This window comes from Vanellus vanellus (genome assembly GCF_965231255.1).
Source record: "Vanellus vanellus genome assembly, chromosome: 1".
Lineage (NCBI taxonomy): Eukaryota > Metazoa > Chordata > Aves > Charadriiformes > Charadriidae > Vanellus > Vanellus vanellus.
This window is the reverse complement of record NC_138905.1, coordinates 8,005,866-8,022,401: the sequence shown is the minus strand read 5'-3', so window position 1 is coordinate 8,022,401 and position 16,536 is coordinate 8,005,866. Positions and strand designations below refer to the sequence as shown.

The 16,536-nt window shown below is 45.3% G+C and overlaps 1 protein-coding gene across 2 annotated transcripts in view; it reads left to right on the top strand.

Moving 5' to 3' along the window:
- The window catches only part of FRMD4A (FERM domain containing 4A), a gene marked incomplete at both ends in the record, with an annotated part of 383,738 nt that overhangs the window by 303,743 nt on the left and 63,459 nt on the right, over positions 1-16,536 (top strand). For both annotated transcript variants that reach the window (XM_082485576.1, XM_082485575.1), the window contains 3 exons: positions 1,705-1,789; positions 6,534-6,590; positions 9,692-9,714. In XM_082485576.1, the coding sequence (XP_082341702.1) occupies positions 1,705-1,789; positions 6,534-6,590; positions 9,692-9,714 (165 nt within the window). The remainder of the gene's footprint in view (positions 1-1,704; positions 1,790-6,533; positions 6,591-9,691; positions 9,715-16,536) is intronic.

The window sequence follows — 16,536 nt, the reverse complement described above, 5'->3', positions numbered from 1 at the left end:
ACCTGCCCTCTTCCAGTTTAAAGCCATTCCCCCTCGTCCTATCACTACATGCCCAAGTTAAAAGTCTTTCCCCAGCTCTCCTGTAGGCCCCCTTTAGGTACTGGAAGGCCACAATAAGATCTCCCCGGAGCCTCCTCCAGGCTGAACAGCCCCAACTCTTTCAGCCTCTCCTCACAGGGGAGGTGCTCCAGCCCTCGGATCATCCTCGCGGCTCTCCTCTGGACACGCTCCAGCAGGTCCATGTATTTCTTATGTTGGGGACTCCAGAGCTGGTTGCAGTACTCCAGGTGGGGCCTCACGAGAGTGGAGTAGAGGGGCAGAATCACCTCCTTTGACCTGCTGGCCACACTTCTTTGGATGCAGCCCAGGATACAGTTGGCCTTCTGGGCTGCAATCGCACACTGCTTGCTCATGTTGAGCTTCTCATCATTCAGCACCCCCAGGTCCTTCTCCTCAGGGCTGCTCCCCAGCCATTCCCCGCCGAGCCTGTATTTGTGCTTGGGATTGCCCCGACCCAGATGTAAGACCTTGCACTTGGCCTTGTTGAACTGCATGAGGTTGGCTTGGGCCCACCTCTCCAGCCTGTCCAGGTCCCTCTGGATGGCATCCCTCCCCTCCAGAATGTCTATCTTGCCAAACAGCTTGGTGTCATCAGCAAACTCACTGAGGGTGCACTCGACCCCACTGTCCATGTCGCTGACAAAGATGTTGAACCGTACAGGTCCCAGTACCGACCCCTGAGGAACACCACTCTCCACTTGGACATCAAGCCATTGACCGCAACTCTTTGACTGTGACCATCCAGCCAGTTCTTTATCCACTGAGCGGTCCATTTGTCGAATCCATGTCTCTCCAATTTAGGGACCAGGATATCATGTGGGACAGTGTCAAACGCTTTGCACAAGTCCAGGTAGATGACATTGGTTGCTCTTCCCTTGTCCACTGCCGCTGTAACCTCTTCATAGAAGGCCAACAAATTTGTCAGGCATGACTTGCCCCTGGTGAAGCCATGCTGGCTGTCCTGACACTGAGGCTTTGCGGTAGTCAGCTTTCTACTGAGTTCTGAGAAGTCATCTCAGCTCCAAAAAATAAAAAATTAGATTATTGGCATTCCTAGTCATGCCCAACATCGCTACTCACAGTACTGGTAAATTGTGCAAGGTCCTTATATTGCTGGCTGCCTACTTTGCGACCATAGCTGCTACGTGCTAGCTGCTAAAATATGTAAAGAAGCCCTTACAAAATTTGCCTTATGAAGAGCTGAAGTGGACAGGGAAGGAACCCAGAAGTAGATTTCTGTCAGTGAACGTTTTGGAAGGCTCAGGTCAACAGCACAGAAACAGGCAGGTTCGGTAACGGAGTGAAGAAGAAATACTAAAATGTGACAGAGAATGAAGGGGTTTTTTGCAAGCAAACAGAATAAAGGATTATTTGAAGTTTGAAAACAATACAAAGGATTATTTAGAACCAAAATCATCCACTTGATCATCCAGTTCCTTTGGTATGGCTGGGGTGGTGGTGACTGATCACGTCCTAGAGCACGCACAAGCCTCTTTCATCACCCCATTCTGTCATAAGCCAAGAAAATTCATTTTTATTATAGTCATCATGACTCCGTTGACCACATTTTTCATGTAATGAGTGCATTTTTATGTTTTGCCCTAGTTCTCCCTTCTGTCTCACCTCTCTTGCTTTCCCTTTCAGGTTCTACATTGAAAGCATCTCCTATCTAAAGGACAATGCCACCATTGAGCTGTTTTTCTTGAACGCCAAGTCCTGTATCTACAAGGTAAGGACTCGGGGGGAATCCGTGTGGCACTGGGGTGGGCTAAGACACCTGGGTCTGCAGCCCCTAACCCAAAATTTACATTGGTCACACCTGGACTTCAAGATAGAGAAGAGAAGGCTCTGGGGAGACCTTATTGCGGCCTTTCAGTACCTAAAGGGGGCCTGCAGGAGAGCTGGGGAGGGATCCTTTATCAGGGAGTGTAGTGATAGGATGAGGGGTAACAGTTTTAAACTGAAAGAGGGTGGATTTAGATTAGATATTAGGAAGAAATTTTTTCATTTTGAGGGTGGTAAGACAAGGTTACTGGTTGCTCAGAGGAGCTGTGGCTGCCCCATACCTGGAGGTGCTCAAGGCCAGGTTGGATGGGGCTTTGAGCAACCTGGTCTGGTGGGAGGTGTCCCTGCCCACGGCAGAGGGGTTGGAACTAGATGATCTTCAAGGTCCCTTCCAACATAAACCATTCTATGATTCTATGATACGTCTTCCTCCTCCTCCGCCTCCGACCCTCCCTCACTCCTCTGTCTTTCACTTCCCCAGCACTTGGCAGCATCTTCGCTGTCAGAGAGAGGTTCTGAGGTGAAACACCCCTGGAAATAGCTCTTGTGGTTTGCAGGAGGGAATCTGCATCTGCTAAAATTATAAACTGTTTTGTATTTAGAAGGAAATGTCTGGTTTTGTGTCAAAACCCCGCCGCTGTTGAGGCCCGCTCTGTGCTGAGTGGATGCCGTAAGGGGTTCCCGCCCGAAGAGGGCGGCAGTGGCCGCGCGGGCTGCGGAGCGGGCGCCATCTTGTGGGCTAGGCGGCGGCGGAGCGGGAGTGAGTTTGTGAGAGTATAAAAATGGATTGTTTGTGAAGCTGTAGGTGTGTGAGAGGGTGTGCAAGGGAAGTGTGCGAGTGCAAGACTGGGGGTAGGCATGGAGGGGCTGAGTGTGAGGGGTGGGGACTGCACATGTGTGGGACTGTACTGTGAGAGCTTGTGTATCTGAGAGTGAGTCTTAAGTGTGTCAGGGATGCATATGAATACATGTTCGTGACAGTGTGACAGAGTTTGTGGGACAGGGGAGTGAGCATGTGGGTGTATGGGAGGCAGGGAAGGGTGTTGGTGGGTGTGTACTGAAAATCACCTTGTACAGGAACCAGCCATGCACGGAGAAATGTTTTTTGTACCAGAAATAGCCCTGCCTGGTAAGCTATTGAAAACACCAGCCTGCTGTCACTGGCGCTGTAACTCAGAGCTGCCCCTTTGCAAGGCACTCTGTGTGCCAGAGATAAGGCTGTCCTGGCACGGCCTCCGCCGCCCCAGCAGAGTTGTGAGGCTGATCCCTCCAATGCCACAAACCAACCATACAAGTGAAAAGGCAGGGTACAGAAAATTAATCAGGCCCAGAACCCACTGAGGTGGACGGAGGCTGGCTGCGTGCGGACTCAGCCAGGTGGGCTGGACTGGCTGCTCAATGTGTGGGACTGGGAGAGGTTTTTCAGCAGCTGGGATTCCCTGGGAGAATCCCTCCTCTGTGTTGGCAGAGGCCATTCTCAGTGACTCACTTCCATCTGCCCAGGGAGGAAGAGGTAGGAAAAGACAGCTGTAGTCAGGGGAATGATTGTACCGCCATCCCTCAACCTTCAGCAGGTTTGTGACCTGCTAAGCAACCCAGCTTATACCAAACCTAGAGCCTTGCTTCCTGACATCTGCATGTCTTAAAATGCAGGGGCTAACTTTGCATCTCCTAAAATGCAGGGTAGAAGCCAGAAAATGCCTTTTTTCCAGTGCCCAGGAAAGAGGCAGGGCTGCCAAGTTGAGCTGTGCAGAGCTTTGCTCTATGGCAAGGCTGCAATTAGATGTGCTTAGTCAGCCCTCTCCAGCAATAAGCTCAGTGAGCATCACATTTTGGTTCCTGGGGGAAGTTCCTTTTTGGAGCATTGCCAGGAAAAGCTTACACTGTTGTTCTTTTTTTGGAGAAAGCTTAATAAGAAGAAGAGGAAAAAAAAAAAGAAAAAAGTGCCTACAGATCTAGGTTGGTCTATTTTAGTCTGACCTCTCCCGAAACCATTACTTTGCACATTCGAGCTGACTGTCATCTCCATCCAAAAATAGCCTTGCTGGATTCCCAGTCTCCCATGCGGGTCCTTCCCATTTGACTCCCAGCCACCGTAAGCCATGCTGTGCTATTAAAAAAGGCGCTGAATTTGAAAGTTGGGTGCAAAGCCTCTGCTAAGATGCAGGGCAAGCGCCCAGCCAGCACGCCTGGAGGGATCCTCTAGGTGTAGAGAGTGGGATTCAGTGTCTAAGCACAGCCAGTGCTTGTCGTCCCTGCAGCTAGCAGGGAGTGTTGCATGCTCCCAAACCTTGAAATCTTCCTTGTTGCACAGAATGTTTCCTCATTGCAATTCCCACGGATGGCTTCACTCCAAACTCACCTGCAGCCTGGAAAGACCATACTGTGTATGATATAAGTGTAGTTCATAATGCTGTGCTAGCACCTCAGACCCTCAAATGTCCCCGTGCACAGGGCTACTAAAGTTGGGAAAGAAGAAAGCTGAGACCGGTTTAGTTTGGGGCTGGGTTGCCAGCTGGCTCTGTGTTGGGTGTCGTACTCCTCTGGCTGTGCCCACTGCTCCTCCTCGCCCACCCTGTTGTATAAGGAGACATTCATGGACCACCCAAACCCTCGCATAGGACCATTCAGCCACTGTTACCCAGAAAGGCCAAGCCACCAAACAAGACAGGGCTTGGCATTAGGCACTGTCCCTCAGTCAGTCAGGCTGTATAATTACTAGCACGTTCTGGCACAGGTTTTGGCCTGTGCCAGCTAGCCCTGTCCCAGACATTGCTTGGGCACTGTTCAAGGATGAGCACCTGTTGCCGAGAGGCAACACAGCTAAGATAACCTAGTCTGGGACCAGGGGAGGGAGAAAGAGTGTTTAATCATGAGCTATACTGTGCCACATACCCTTAGGGCCAGACAACAGGCTCTGGCCCACTTTACTTACTAGTATAGACTTGCCATAACATCGACATGTGGCTGCAGAGGCTGGTTTGGTGGTGCAATGCCTGGTGCTTCAAGGTGGGAGGAAGACCGGGCACTCTTGTTTCTACTCCGCATCGCCCCTCGCTATGGGATATGCTTGACTGCCCCAGCCCGGCCCTGCCTGCAGCTGAATCGACATCTTGCACCAGCCGCTTCCCTTGGCACACGCACATCGTTAGTGCAGGTGCCGTCGTGAATCAGGCAGTTCAGCTGAACAGGGGAAGGTGTGTTTATTGCCTGTAGCAGAGCTGGTCTTCACTCCCCAATGAGTTGTTATGAAGGAGGTGAAGGAAGTGCTTATTTTAAAAAGCTGGCACTAGTAAAAGCCAAGGACACCTGGATCTTATCCTCTGTTTTGTTCCCTTTGTTTTTGATTTTGCCAGAGACAAGCCAATGCAGCGATTGTGGCTTGTAAATGAGGTGTGGCCATGACTTGGCTGGAGCACAGATCACAGCAGTGATCTATATTTAGATCCCTTTCTTGCCAGATGAAGTAAAATATTAAAAACAGCAGCTTAAATAAATACAACAGAAAAGTCACAACAGTGGCGAGCTGAAGCGACCCAGTGTAGGTGGCCACATACGTAGGAGACAACATAGGAGATCTAGCTGCATAATTGAGTCCTAAACAGTCTCTCAGTAAAAGCCCACTCTCTTCCCAAACGCTGTCACTGGCAGGGACCAGAGACTTGAGGACAGCACAACTGGCCACGAGATTAGTGCTCCTGCCTCCCATCCCAAGCACAGAATCATAGAATACCTGGTTGGAAGGGACCTCAAGGATCATCTGGTCCAACCTTTCTTGGCAAAAGTACAGTCTAGACAAGATGGCCCATCTTTGATGCCGGGTCTGCATCCCACACATGCAGATGGAGCCATGCCTGGACCCCTTGGTTTTGTGGCCACTGTCTAAGGCACAGCAGAAGGACCCTGAAAGGATCTCATGGGACCATCAGTGTCATTGATGTGACCATGGTGTCCAAGCAAAATGCTCACAATTTCACCTGACCCTTCAAGATTGCTTTCATTAGGGGCTGGATCCTGTAGAACTGAGCAGTAAGGATCTACCAAAAGATTTGAGGTCAGGTCTCATTCTCAAAGCAACCCCAGCCCCAGTGCTCATAGGGATGAAGGAGCCAAAACCAAAGCTCCCATACTGCAAGAGGGAATTTTTCCGCTCTTTTTCCTGTGAGTTTACCCTGGGCAAGGACCAGAGGAGTTCTGCGGGGGCTTTGACATAACCTCAGTGAAGACAAATTTTCTCATTTCCTTGCTTCTGTGAGCCAAGGATAAGGCTGTGTTCCTGTGTTCCCCTGAAGCATAGGTGACATGGGGGGGGGGGGGGGGGGGGGGGGGGCGGGGGGAATATATTTCCCAGACTACCTTTCACTAAATCACACAAGAAAATAAAAATTACCCTGATCCTCCCCCTTCCACCTGTCTTCTCCTCCCGAAGAATCCCTTCATGCCACACCCAGTTATGCTTCATTTACCAAGCCATTACGCTGAATATTTGGCTTTCTCCACATCTGAGTGGGCAGGTTCTCCCTCACTTTGGTCTCCAGGACCACAGGGAATGCTTTGAAGCCAAGCCAAGGGAGAAGACTGGCACCGCACACTTCACTATGCAGTAGCCAGGAGGAGATGTACGTCCTTCTTGCAGGAGATCAAACTGACTCAACTCTTTTTCTTTCTTGTTTCCTTCACCGTTCAAGGAACTCATTGAGGTTGACAGTGAAGTGGTGTTTGAACTGGCTGCATACATCTTGCAGGTAAGTGCCCGCCTTCTCTCGCTTTGTGCTTCCTTGTGTTGCATTAAATATTTTGACTTGCCAAATCCAAAATGGTTGTATGGAAGTGCAGGCATTCCTCCAATTGCAGGAGAAAGATGTCTTTACACAGTTTTCATCATTCATACCAATGCAAAATAGGTACAGAAAGTTATTGAATCAGACTACTCCATGCATGGACCAGATTCCACTGCCCAACGTTTTGCATACATAAACATATATTATGTTTACGCCAACACAGATATCCAAGACCCTGGGGTATGATGTAAAGCCAGAGAGAATCTAAGTAATAAATGTAATTTCCTAGGGGAAATCCATATACAGTGAGTTGTTCTCCAGTGACTTTGCTTGCATGTGTTTTCCCAATGGAGCTTGGCACTCTGATGATCTCCGTTAGCTTCTACATAGCAATGGTCTGTATTTTCCAAGATGGGCAGAGGGACTTAAAGACTTGCCAAAAATCTTCTCCGGGGGGGGGAAGGGGGGGAGTAATTTAAAGTCCTGCTCTTCAGGAAGAGGGAAAGGGTCAGAGAGCAAATTACCAGCAGCGCTTGATAAATCTCTGGTTCCCAAAGAGGAATCTTTTCAGGGTAGCGGAGGTGTTTTTTTGTGAAAGATCTCTTTTTAGGAGCATGCCTGGGAGCAGATCAGAGATAATTGTTAGATGATCCTTGTTCCCCTTTTGTACAGTGTAGTTTTAATTTTTTTTTTTCCCATCAGCCATGAAGCTATGAGGGGCCGTGTGAGCAGACAAGCCATCTCATCAGACTGCACTAATAAATAAAAACAATGCCTTGCACTTCTATAGCACTTTCCATGTTAAAAAAACAATTAATGTGTAGGGATTTGAATCTTCATTAAAATCATTTTATGTAGCAAAAATGGAGGAAGAGTCAGGATGGGGGACTCAATTAAAAACACATTATAGAAATTGCATATTGGCTGTTGGGGGAATACACATCAAACAACAGGCTCATTGTGAGAGGCAGCAATAGGGCTATGAATCTATTGTCTGCTCATCCTAATGAATAACTTGAGTGCTTAGTAATTGTACAGCCAGATCCAGATCTGCCACTGTAACCCTTGTTGCTGTGATTGTTTCTCATCACAAACACGGGATGTTACGTATATTCCTGTAGTAGTTTGATGTGTAACTTAATGAAAACAGTCAAAACAAGCCACACCTCTGCTGTCTGTAACCAGAAATTACTATAGCCCATGCTTGTGACAGGATCCAAGCAAAACATACTACATTTTGTTCTACTTCTCACTGCAGCATTTAGGTCAAAGAACTGAAGTATGGAGGATCTACCCTACAAAATTGTTTTTTAAATTCAGTATGCTCATCCCTGTGCAGGCCAGGGCATATCCTTTGGGTTTTACTCCATGTTGAACTATAATCTTGATATGCTGGAGAACTCCTTCCTACAAACCAGAGGAGAACTTGTCTGCCCTTCAGTTCACTCAGGGGGAAATAGGAACATAGTAAAGGACTGTCAAACCTCAAGTGATTTAGTCTGCAGCCTTATTTCAAATTGTGTTACCAGAACAAATTAAAACACCACCAAAGCTATGAACTTTACCCCAGCCTCAGGATTGAAGCACCACTGGATGTGGGCTGACAGGTTTTGCAGGTGGATGGACAGATGTAAAGACAAAAGAAGTGGGTGCAAAACTTAGTCCTCTTGGGAGCAGAAACTCCCTCACTGCACAAGTTACATTCTTGCACTGTGCTTTCTGTGTAGCTGATAGCAAATGAGGTGCTTTAGCATGCATCATATGAAATGCATATTGCCTATTATCCGGGGCTGCATCAAAAGAAGTGTGGCCAGGAGGTCAAGAGAGGTGATTCTCCCCCTCTACTCTGCTCTGGTGAGGTCCCACCTGCAGTACTGTGTCTAGCTTTGGAGTCCTCAGCACAGGAAAGACAGGACCTGTTGGAGTGAGTCCAGAGAAGGGCCACAAAGATGATCAGAGGGCTGGAACATCTCTGCTATGAGGACAGGCTGGGAGAGTTGGAGTTGTTCAGCCTGGAGGAGACAGCTCTGGGGAGACGTTAGAGCAGCCTTCCAGTATCTGAAGGGGACCTACAAGAAAGCTGGAGAGGGACATTTTACAAGGGCATGTAGTGATAGGATGAGGGGTAACAGTTTTAAACTGAAAGAGGGTAGATTTAGATTAGATATTGGGAAGAAATTCTTTACTCTGAGGGTGGTGAGGCACTGGCCCAGGTTGCCGAGAGAAGCCGTTGATGCTCCATCCCTGGAGGAGTTCAAGGCCAGGCTGGATGGGACTTTGAGCAACCTGATCTAGTGGGAGGTGTCCCTCCCCATGGCAGGGGGGTTGGAACTCGATGATCTTCAAGGTCCCTTCCAACCTAAACCATTCTATGATTCTATGGAAAATGCAAAATGCCTGTTACATCTGTTGAGGAGGGGACTCGCCACATATTGAGGATTCGACAGATATGCAGTAAAACTCAGGTACTAATCTAACTACTGGACTAGAACATGACCCAGCCCTTTAACATCAGGCTCTGATGGTAATAAATAGAAATCTCTAGATATATTAAGTAAGGGAGCTAAATACTCAGTCGCTCATCAAGGAGTTAGAGAAACCTGTCTTGCATCTCCTTGAAAGCTGACAGTGAGCTAGCTTTTTGAAAGTCTAGTTACTTGAAAATAACAAGAATACTTGTAAAAAGAGTCAGAGTTGCAGTCTCAGAGGCTGCAAAGTCACTGAGACTTCAGAGATCTTCTAGTAATGTAGCATCCACATTGACCCCAAAAATTACTCATTTACTAGCATCATCTCCTGCAGCTTCTTGAGTATCCACTAGCAGAATGAGGAATCATCTGGCCCTGAACTAGGCAAACCTTTTGTTTGTTAATCTGCCCAGTCCGCTGCATGTATCATGGCACTTGACATTAGATACTAGTTCCAAAAAATACATGAGGAATCAATTACAACAGGAAATTGCTGCTAAATGAATTTTGCAAATGGAAAATCTTGAACAGCTGTTTTCTTGATTTTTTTTTCTATTTTTAATCATATATTTTTAATTTTTCTTTCTCGTTTTACAGGAGGCAAAGGGAGATTTTTCAAGGTAGGTGAAATTAAAAGTTTTTGCCATTGTGTGCTGTGAGAACAAATCTAGTAAAATCACTGTGTGAGCGATGCGACTCTGTTGTAGCTGTGTAGCAACAGGAATGCATTGCTAACATAGACATCGTGCTTCCTGAAATAATTTCTTCACAAAACAAAGCCTTTGACCAGAGCATGCCTTACAAACAGCATTGTTTGTGACTTTGTTGTTGACAAATCTCTTTATATGCCCATCAAGTTCAGGAAATAGACTAGTCTTCGGAAGGAAATCACTGAGGAAATGACTTTACAGTCACTGTTATATCACAGAGCCAGCCAGAGGCAACATTAAAATTCCATCATTAATTGATATTTCAGCTTGAATTTGGACAGAGTTCTCATAATCATTATGATTATGAGAATGGTTGGGTTTGTTGAATTTCCTCTATTCCTTGAGTCAAATCTTCAGACTTGCTTTAAGAAATTCAGAGGTGACTGTGCTTAGTGTTTCAGGAGACTGTTAATGAAATGCTCAAGAATTTTCACTTCAGTTGACAGTATCTGTCAGTTACACATTAGTAGCAACCAAAGGTCAGATGGCTGTTTGATTCCTCATGTGAGAAACGTGGAAGTTCTTCATCTGAAGACCAGGAGAACTGTCTATGCTAAAAAAATCACATACTCCATATATTACTTTTGCTGACCTGAATGTGAGTTCAGCTGGAGGACCACAATATCTGTTGAAGTTAGTTTCAGAGAAGAAAACAAGGTGTGAATGGGCAGTGAGGTTGAATTGCCAGATGAGCCTAAAAAGGTGTCTTAATTTTGTCAGCATTGAGATACACTGAGAGAAGACTGTAATGATACTCTGTGCACCCATAGGAGGCTGTCAGTAATAGGCAGGTTCTGCCTTCTGGTGGATTGGGACTTCTAGCCAGCTAAAATTGAGACAAATCAGTGAAAAGGAACAATGCATTGCAAATATTGCCTGCTCATTGTGGAAGCTGAGATGACATAAGGTAACCCTTGCTGTAAGAAAGTTCTGCCTTATCATTTCTCAAAACTTTAATCAACTTGCAAAATCCTGACATGCATCTGACCACAGAAACACAAGTCCAGTCTTGCTTCATTTTTCAGTTCCACCCGATTTGGAATAACTCAGCTACCAGCCATGTTTATTTTGGGGGTATGGGAGTGCATGTGGCTCTTTTACTTTTCAGCCTGGTTTTCAACGCACTGCCAAGTGCTTAGCCCAGAAGAACTGGACCGAGCAGAGTTTTGCAATTCAAACCTGTGATAAACCACATCTTCCATGGGTTATGCTATGAAGAACAATATTTAGCTTTTCTCAGAATATCTTGGACATGACAAAAACACACTCAGAAGGTTTACATTCAGACTATGAAACACAGAACAGAAAAGAATCGGATGGCTCAGGGTAATAGGACCGAAAGCATTTTATCTTGAAGCATCTAGTTTCCAGACCAGAAGTGGAAACAGGTGGTAGAAAGAGTGTGGCCAGCAGGTCAAAGGAGGTCATCCTCCCCCTCTACTCTGCTTTGGTGAGGCCATACCTGGAGTACTGTGTCCAGTTCTGGGCTCCCCAGCTCAAGAAGGACAGGGAACTGCTGGAGAGGGTGCAGCATAGGGCTACCAAGATGATTAGGGGACTGGAACACTTCTCTTATGAAGAAAGACTGAGGCAATTGGGTCTCTTTAGTCTGGAAAAAAGACGGTTGAGGGGGGACCTGATCCATGCTTATAAATACTTAAAGGGTGGGTGCCAGGAGGATGGGGCCAGGCTCTTTTCGGTGGTGCCCAGTGACATGACAAGAGGTAATGGGCACAAATTGAGTATAGGAAGTTCCACCTAAACATGAGGAGGAACTTCTTTACCTTGAGGGTGGTAGAGCACCGGAACAGGCCGCCCAGGGAGGTGGTGGAGTCTCCATCTCTGGAGACATTCAAAACCCGCCTGGACACGTTCCTGTGCAACCTGCTCTAAGGTGTCCCTGCTCTGGCAAGGGGGTTGGACTAGGTGATCTCCAGAGGTCCCTTCCAACCCTATGATTCTATGATTCTATGAAAGTATCTATCGGCTAAAAGCTGTTTGATGTCCCTTGTAAAAGGAATGGTTGAGTTTATCACAGTGCATTTCTCTAGGCCACAGAGAAATGAGGAATCTTCTCTGAGAGCACGGAAGATACCTCAGCACATAGTGTTAAATGCTTCCTCCACATTGGTGTGGCAGTCATCACCATCCCCATTAAAACAGTTAGCTCTTAGTCCCTTCCACCTGTGGATCACGGTGTTTTGAAGTGGTAGGGGGAATCCTTACATCCAAGTCAGGCAGGGAAGCAGTGTCATAATAACAACTTGCTGACACTGCCAGGTGTCTTAATTTATAAATGGGCTTTTGTGGCAAAGCAATCTGCCATATTAGTGGAGTTCAAAGCCTATTCTTGGAGAAAGGTAGAAGAATGCTACCCTGACCCTCCATGGTCTAGAAGACTTAGCATCTCCAGGGATGCCTGTCCAGCAGCTCCGCTCTAATGTCCAGTGACATGGATTTATGTGCTGGGTGAGATCCAGGTGCTACTGAAGTCAGCATGAGGTCATTGTGGTCAAGATCTTGCCTGCTGAGATTTGTGGTTATTCATATCAGCAGTGTAAAATCTGGGAGGCAAATCAAGCCTGGGGCCAGCCAGAGGAACTGCAGATGAGACAAATGTTCTGACTTTTCTTAGGGCTGAAGTTAGCTTCAGTGTTTGAAGTTAGTTGATGTTGAAATGCTGTTTGAAATAGAAGTGGCTACTCTTTGAAACAGAGAAGCTCTGCAGTTGTGAATGTTTTGCTGCTGAGATTTAAAGATAATAAATGTGCATGGAAGCATACATTGCATGAAGGCTGAACTCTTGAACTCTTGCTTTGTTTTTGAAGAAATTAGTTAATTCTAAAGGGTTGCATGCTTGGAACGCAGACTACAGACTTCCCACACCTGTCCTGTCTGCTGCCACCATCAGATTTATAGCCTGTGAGACTACAAATTTCTCTTTGGCCATGATCCAGAAAAGTGCATAAGCACTGGGTCATTTATAGTGATGGGTGAATTACTGTTCCCTGTGGGAGCCTTCCTATGAGTCACTGCTGTTCACCTCGGGTGCTGGGATAGCCAATGCCAAATTGTCACCATTTCAGCTGTGGGTTGGCACCTGCACATGGTGGCCAGAGTGTGATTATCTTCAAACCCCACAGCACCTAGGTGGTGGATCATAAGGAGCTGGTTCAGGACTCCTGAATGCAGTGGCAAATCTGTTTTTTGGGCTTCATGGGAGCTCAAAAAACAGAACTGATCTTACAAACTCTAGCAGTCAGTTTTCTACCTCTGTGAACTGCTGCACCTACAATGACAGCAGCTCCCACTACTGCTTTTGGGGGGATAATCCCATGCCTCAGAATAACAACTGTGCTTATAGTACTACTCTTTCCTTTCCTCAAAAGGGGCTTTATGTGCCATTTCAAGCACGTGTCCTACATCCTTTGGTAGGGCATCGTCATGTATGAGTCTCTCAGTGCTGATTCTTGCCACCTAGGACTACTGCCTAACTCAGGCATTGCAACAACCGCCCAGTGTTTGGTAAGCCTGCAGAGCACATAGTCTGAGTCAGCCTTATCTGTCTTGAACTAAGATGCCACAATAGCCCTGACAGATCAGTTTGGCATCTATAGCAAACAATTTGATTAAGACTTTTTCCATTTCTTATATGTTTTTTGTTTCAAAACCAAACCCATCAGAAACTTGGAGCTCCTGAACCCATTTAGATCAACTAAGAAAAATATTTCTCATTCTTTGCTGTAAGTGGCCTGGTCCAACTCAGTGTTTTGCAAGCAGAGTTGTACAAAGGGCACATCTCTTACTTGATACAGATCTAGGCAGAACAAGGTTTAAAATAAAAAGTATTCTCCTTAAGAAGTTCCTAGTCCTCTGCATTAAATGAGAGTGGTTTTCACTTATTTAAGATAATCCCCAAATGCTTCAGCTGACAAGACTGAAACAGGTTTACATTTAGGCTGGGACATAACACTGAATTTAGGACAATTGAGTATCCTGTTCAGCTGATTCTCAGGTTGAATAGGACACTTAGGAATTCATCTATGCTTTTTCATATTAGTTACAAAAATTTTTACTTCAAATGCACAGAATCACTCATGTAACACTCTAAACTAGTATCCTACAGACAGATATAAAGGCTATTAACACACACTAATCTTGTTTCTAGTAGGGAGCTGAGTCACACTTGGTTGGCAGAGCGTAGGCAGGACAAATTCTGATTTCTTAGATGAACACAAGTCCTACAGGTGTGATGCTCTTTAGGCGTACATAGAGGAAGGAACCAGGGTGCCCTGGCTAATTTTGGGGGGAGCAACACATGTTGTTAAAATATTTGCGGTTTTCCCTCTAAATTAATCCTCTTGGATTTAGAGTCCAGTCTGACATTGACCAAAATCTTTCAGAAACTCACACCGACTTTGGTTTTAAATGTTCAGAATCCAGCTCTTCAACCTTAAACAGCAGCTGGAAATAACATATACTGATCATTTGTCCCTCAGTTTGGGGAGGAGAAAGAAAAAACTCCAAGTAAAACGTAAAAAAAATCCTCAACCCTTGCAGCTAGTTCCTCAGACAGGCTCTCATTGCTAGATTGCTTGAAGTTAAGCAATACGAGACATTTCGAGTGAACTCCAAGTATCTCCCAGCAACATATGAAAGAATAACAAGGGAGGAAAGCAAAACAGCCAGTTTCCTGTTAAGCAGAATTTCACAATAATTTCAACGTTTGGGAAGATGGTAATCTAACATAGTTTCAGGCTTACTTTTCTTTCTGTGTAACCAAGTGACATTTAACCAATTATAATTTATTAAGGGGTTACAAAACCCAGACTGCATTCATGCAACCTTAAGGAAATGATCCTAAACACTGTATTCCAAATGGTACCATTTATTTTGAGAATCTCAGACTCTGTATTTCCTCAATAGAATTAATTACCATGCTGAGAAGATTTGATAATTTTAACCTGCAGTTTTGTTTTGTTACTGATTATTGTTATTACACATGCTGGAAAATGTATGGATTTCCTGAGACAACTGCACATGTAATCTTGTTCAAAATTATTGCAGCCAGTTTCCAAATGCTTGGTTTTTACAAAATGTTTATGAAGTCGCTAGATAGGCCTTTTACCCCCATGTGCAGACAGAAATACTGAGATATGGTGACTAATTTATTGGGCCAAGTCTTGTTAACCAGGCAGTACTAGAACTAAGACAAGAATTCAGGAATTCCTGTCTTCTAGGTCCATTCTCCAGTCAGTTCACCTTATTTCTGGATACCTAAACAGCTTTCAGGATCCCATGTAGATGGCTTTTGCAGTTCAGTTTTCATATTGTTATTCAGTCTCTTAAATATTATAATTTCCATCATACTGCAGGAATACAGTGGTCTGGAGGACACAGAGGAAATGTATTTGGAGTGTTTCCCCTGTATATTAATAAACCTGTATCAAAAGCAGCCTTCCACATACAACAGTCCTGCAGGTTGGACACTTTCAAATATAAAATAAATGCAGCACAAGTCACCAGATTAAACAAATACTTTCTAAATACAGTAATAAAATAAACACACCAAGATACTTTACTAGAAAGAGTGGGAAAGGCAGTAAGTACAAAACCATTTGTGATCCTACTGGAAACATTTTACAAATTAAGGGGTTTGCTGTTTTAAAAGGAGCCAAGAGGAAAGTGACCTCATGGCCACTAGCTCAAATGCAACCTGAGTCATTATTTTTTTCCTTTTCCTTGATTTGACATCCTTTTGGGAGTCTAAATTCATTTGTCTTGAGATGAGTCTTGCCAGAAGACTTAGTGAATATATGGACCATGGAACGAAATACCTTTTTGTGCCTGGAAGTGCTTACCTGAAATACATTTGGCGCTTTGAAGTTGTGAGGCACTACCTTTACGGTATTTTCTAGGTACTGAGCAGAAATGCTAATCCCATCCAACAACATCACTAAGAATGTCTTTTTCTCTGATTCTTAAGACTTTTTATCACAGTGCAAGCAACCTTTGCTGCTCACTGACAGAAAAGACAGAGCTGACTGGTGTTAGCCCTTTCTTTTATGGGAGCCATTACTGCTTCAGGCTTTTTCCCAGACTCTCAAAGATGGTTAGTCACTGCCCTATTTGACAGTTTTCTGGGCTCAAAAAGTCCCTGTTTGGAAATTACTCCCTGTCTTCCCAGGGAAGTTTTGGAAATTTCTCAACTTCCTTCTATGAGCAGCCAGCCTCAGAAAATCTTCACTTGAGGGCAGTGACTGCTGCTTGTGCTCTGTTTGTGCTGTATTCTATTTTTTTCCCCCAGTTTCATTCAGAATGTCAAAAAACTCAATAAGAGCCGACTATGCACATGCTGTGGAGGAGACGTCTCTGGGCAAACCCAGTAAATTCTGTAAACAGCAACAGCTTGTTTTCTAGTCTGTCAGTCACAGAGCAGAGTGGCCAGATCAGCAGATAACATGGAACAGAGCAGCTTCATGTTCAGACTTGTGCAGATATTTACGTGCTATGGAAGGGAACATCTGAATTGGTTTTGAGCATTTGCACTCACAAAGGAGTGTCTGTCTGATGGTCGAATGCCCATGAGATTTAGGTGGGACTGGGTGTTCAAATACTGTTTCTCAAGGCATTTGACTTGACGTATGAGGTACTACTGAGTGGGTTTCTATGTGTTTAGCATGGAAGTAGTTGCCTTAGTCATTTCTTGTAAGTGCTGTTCTACACATCTTC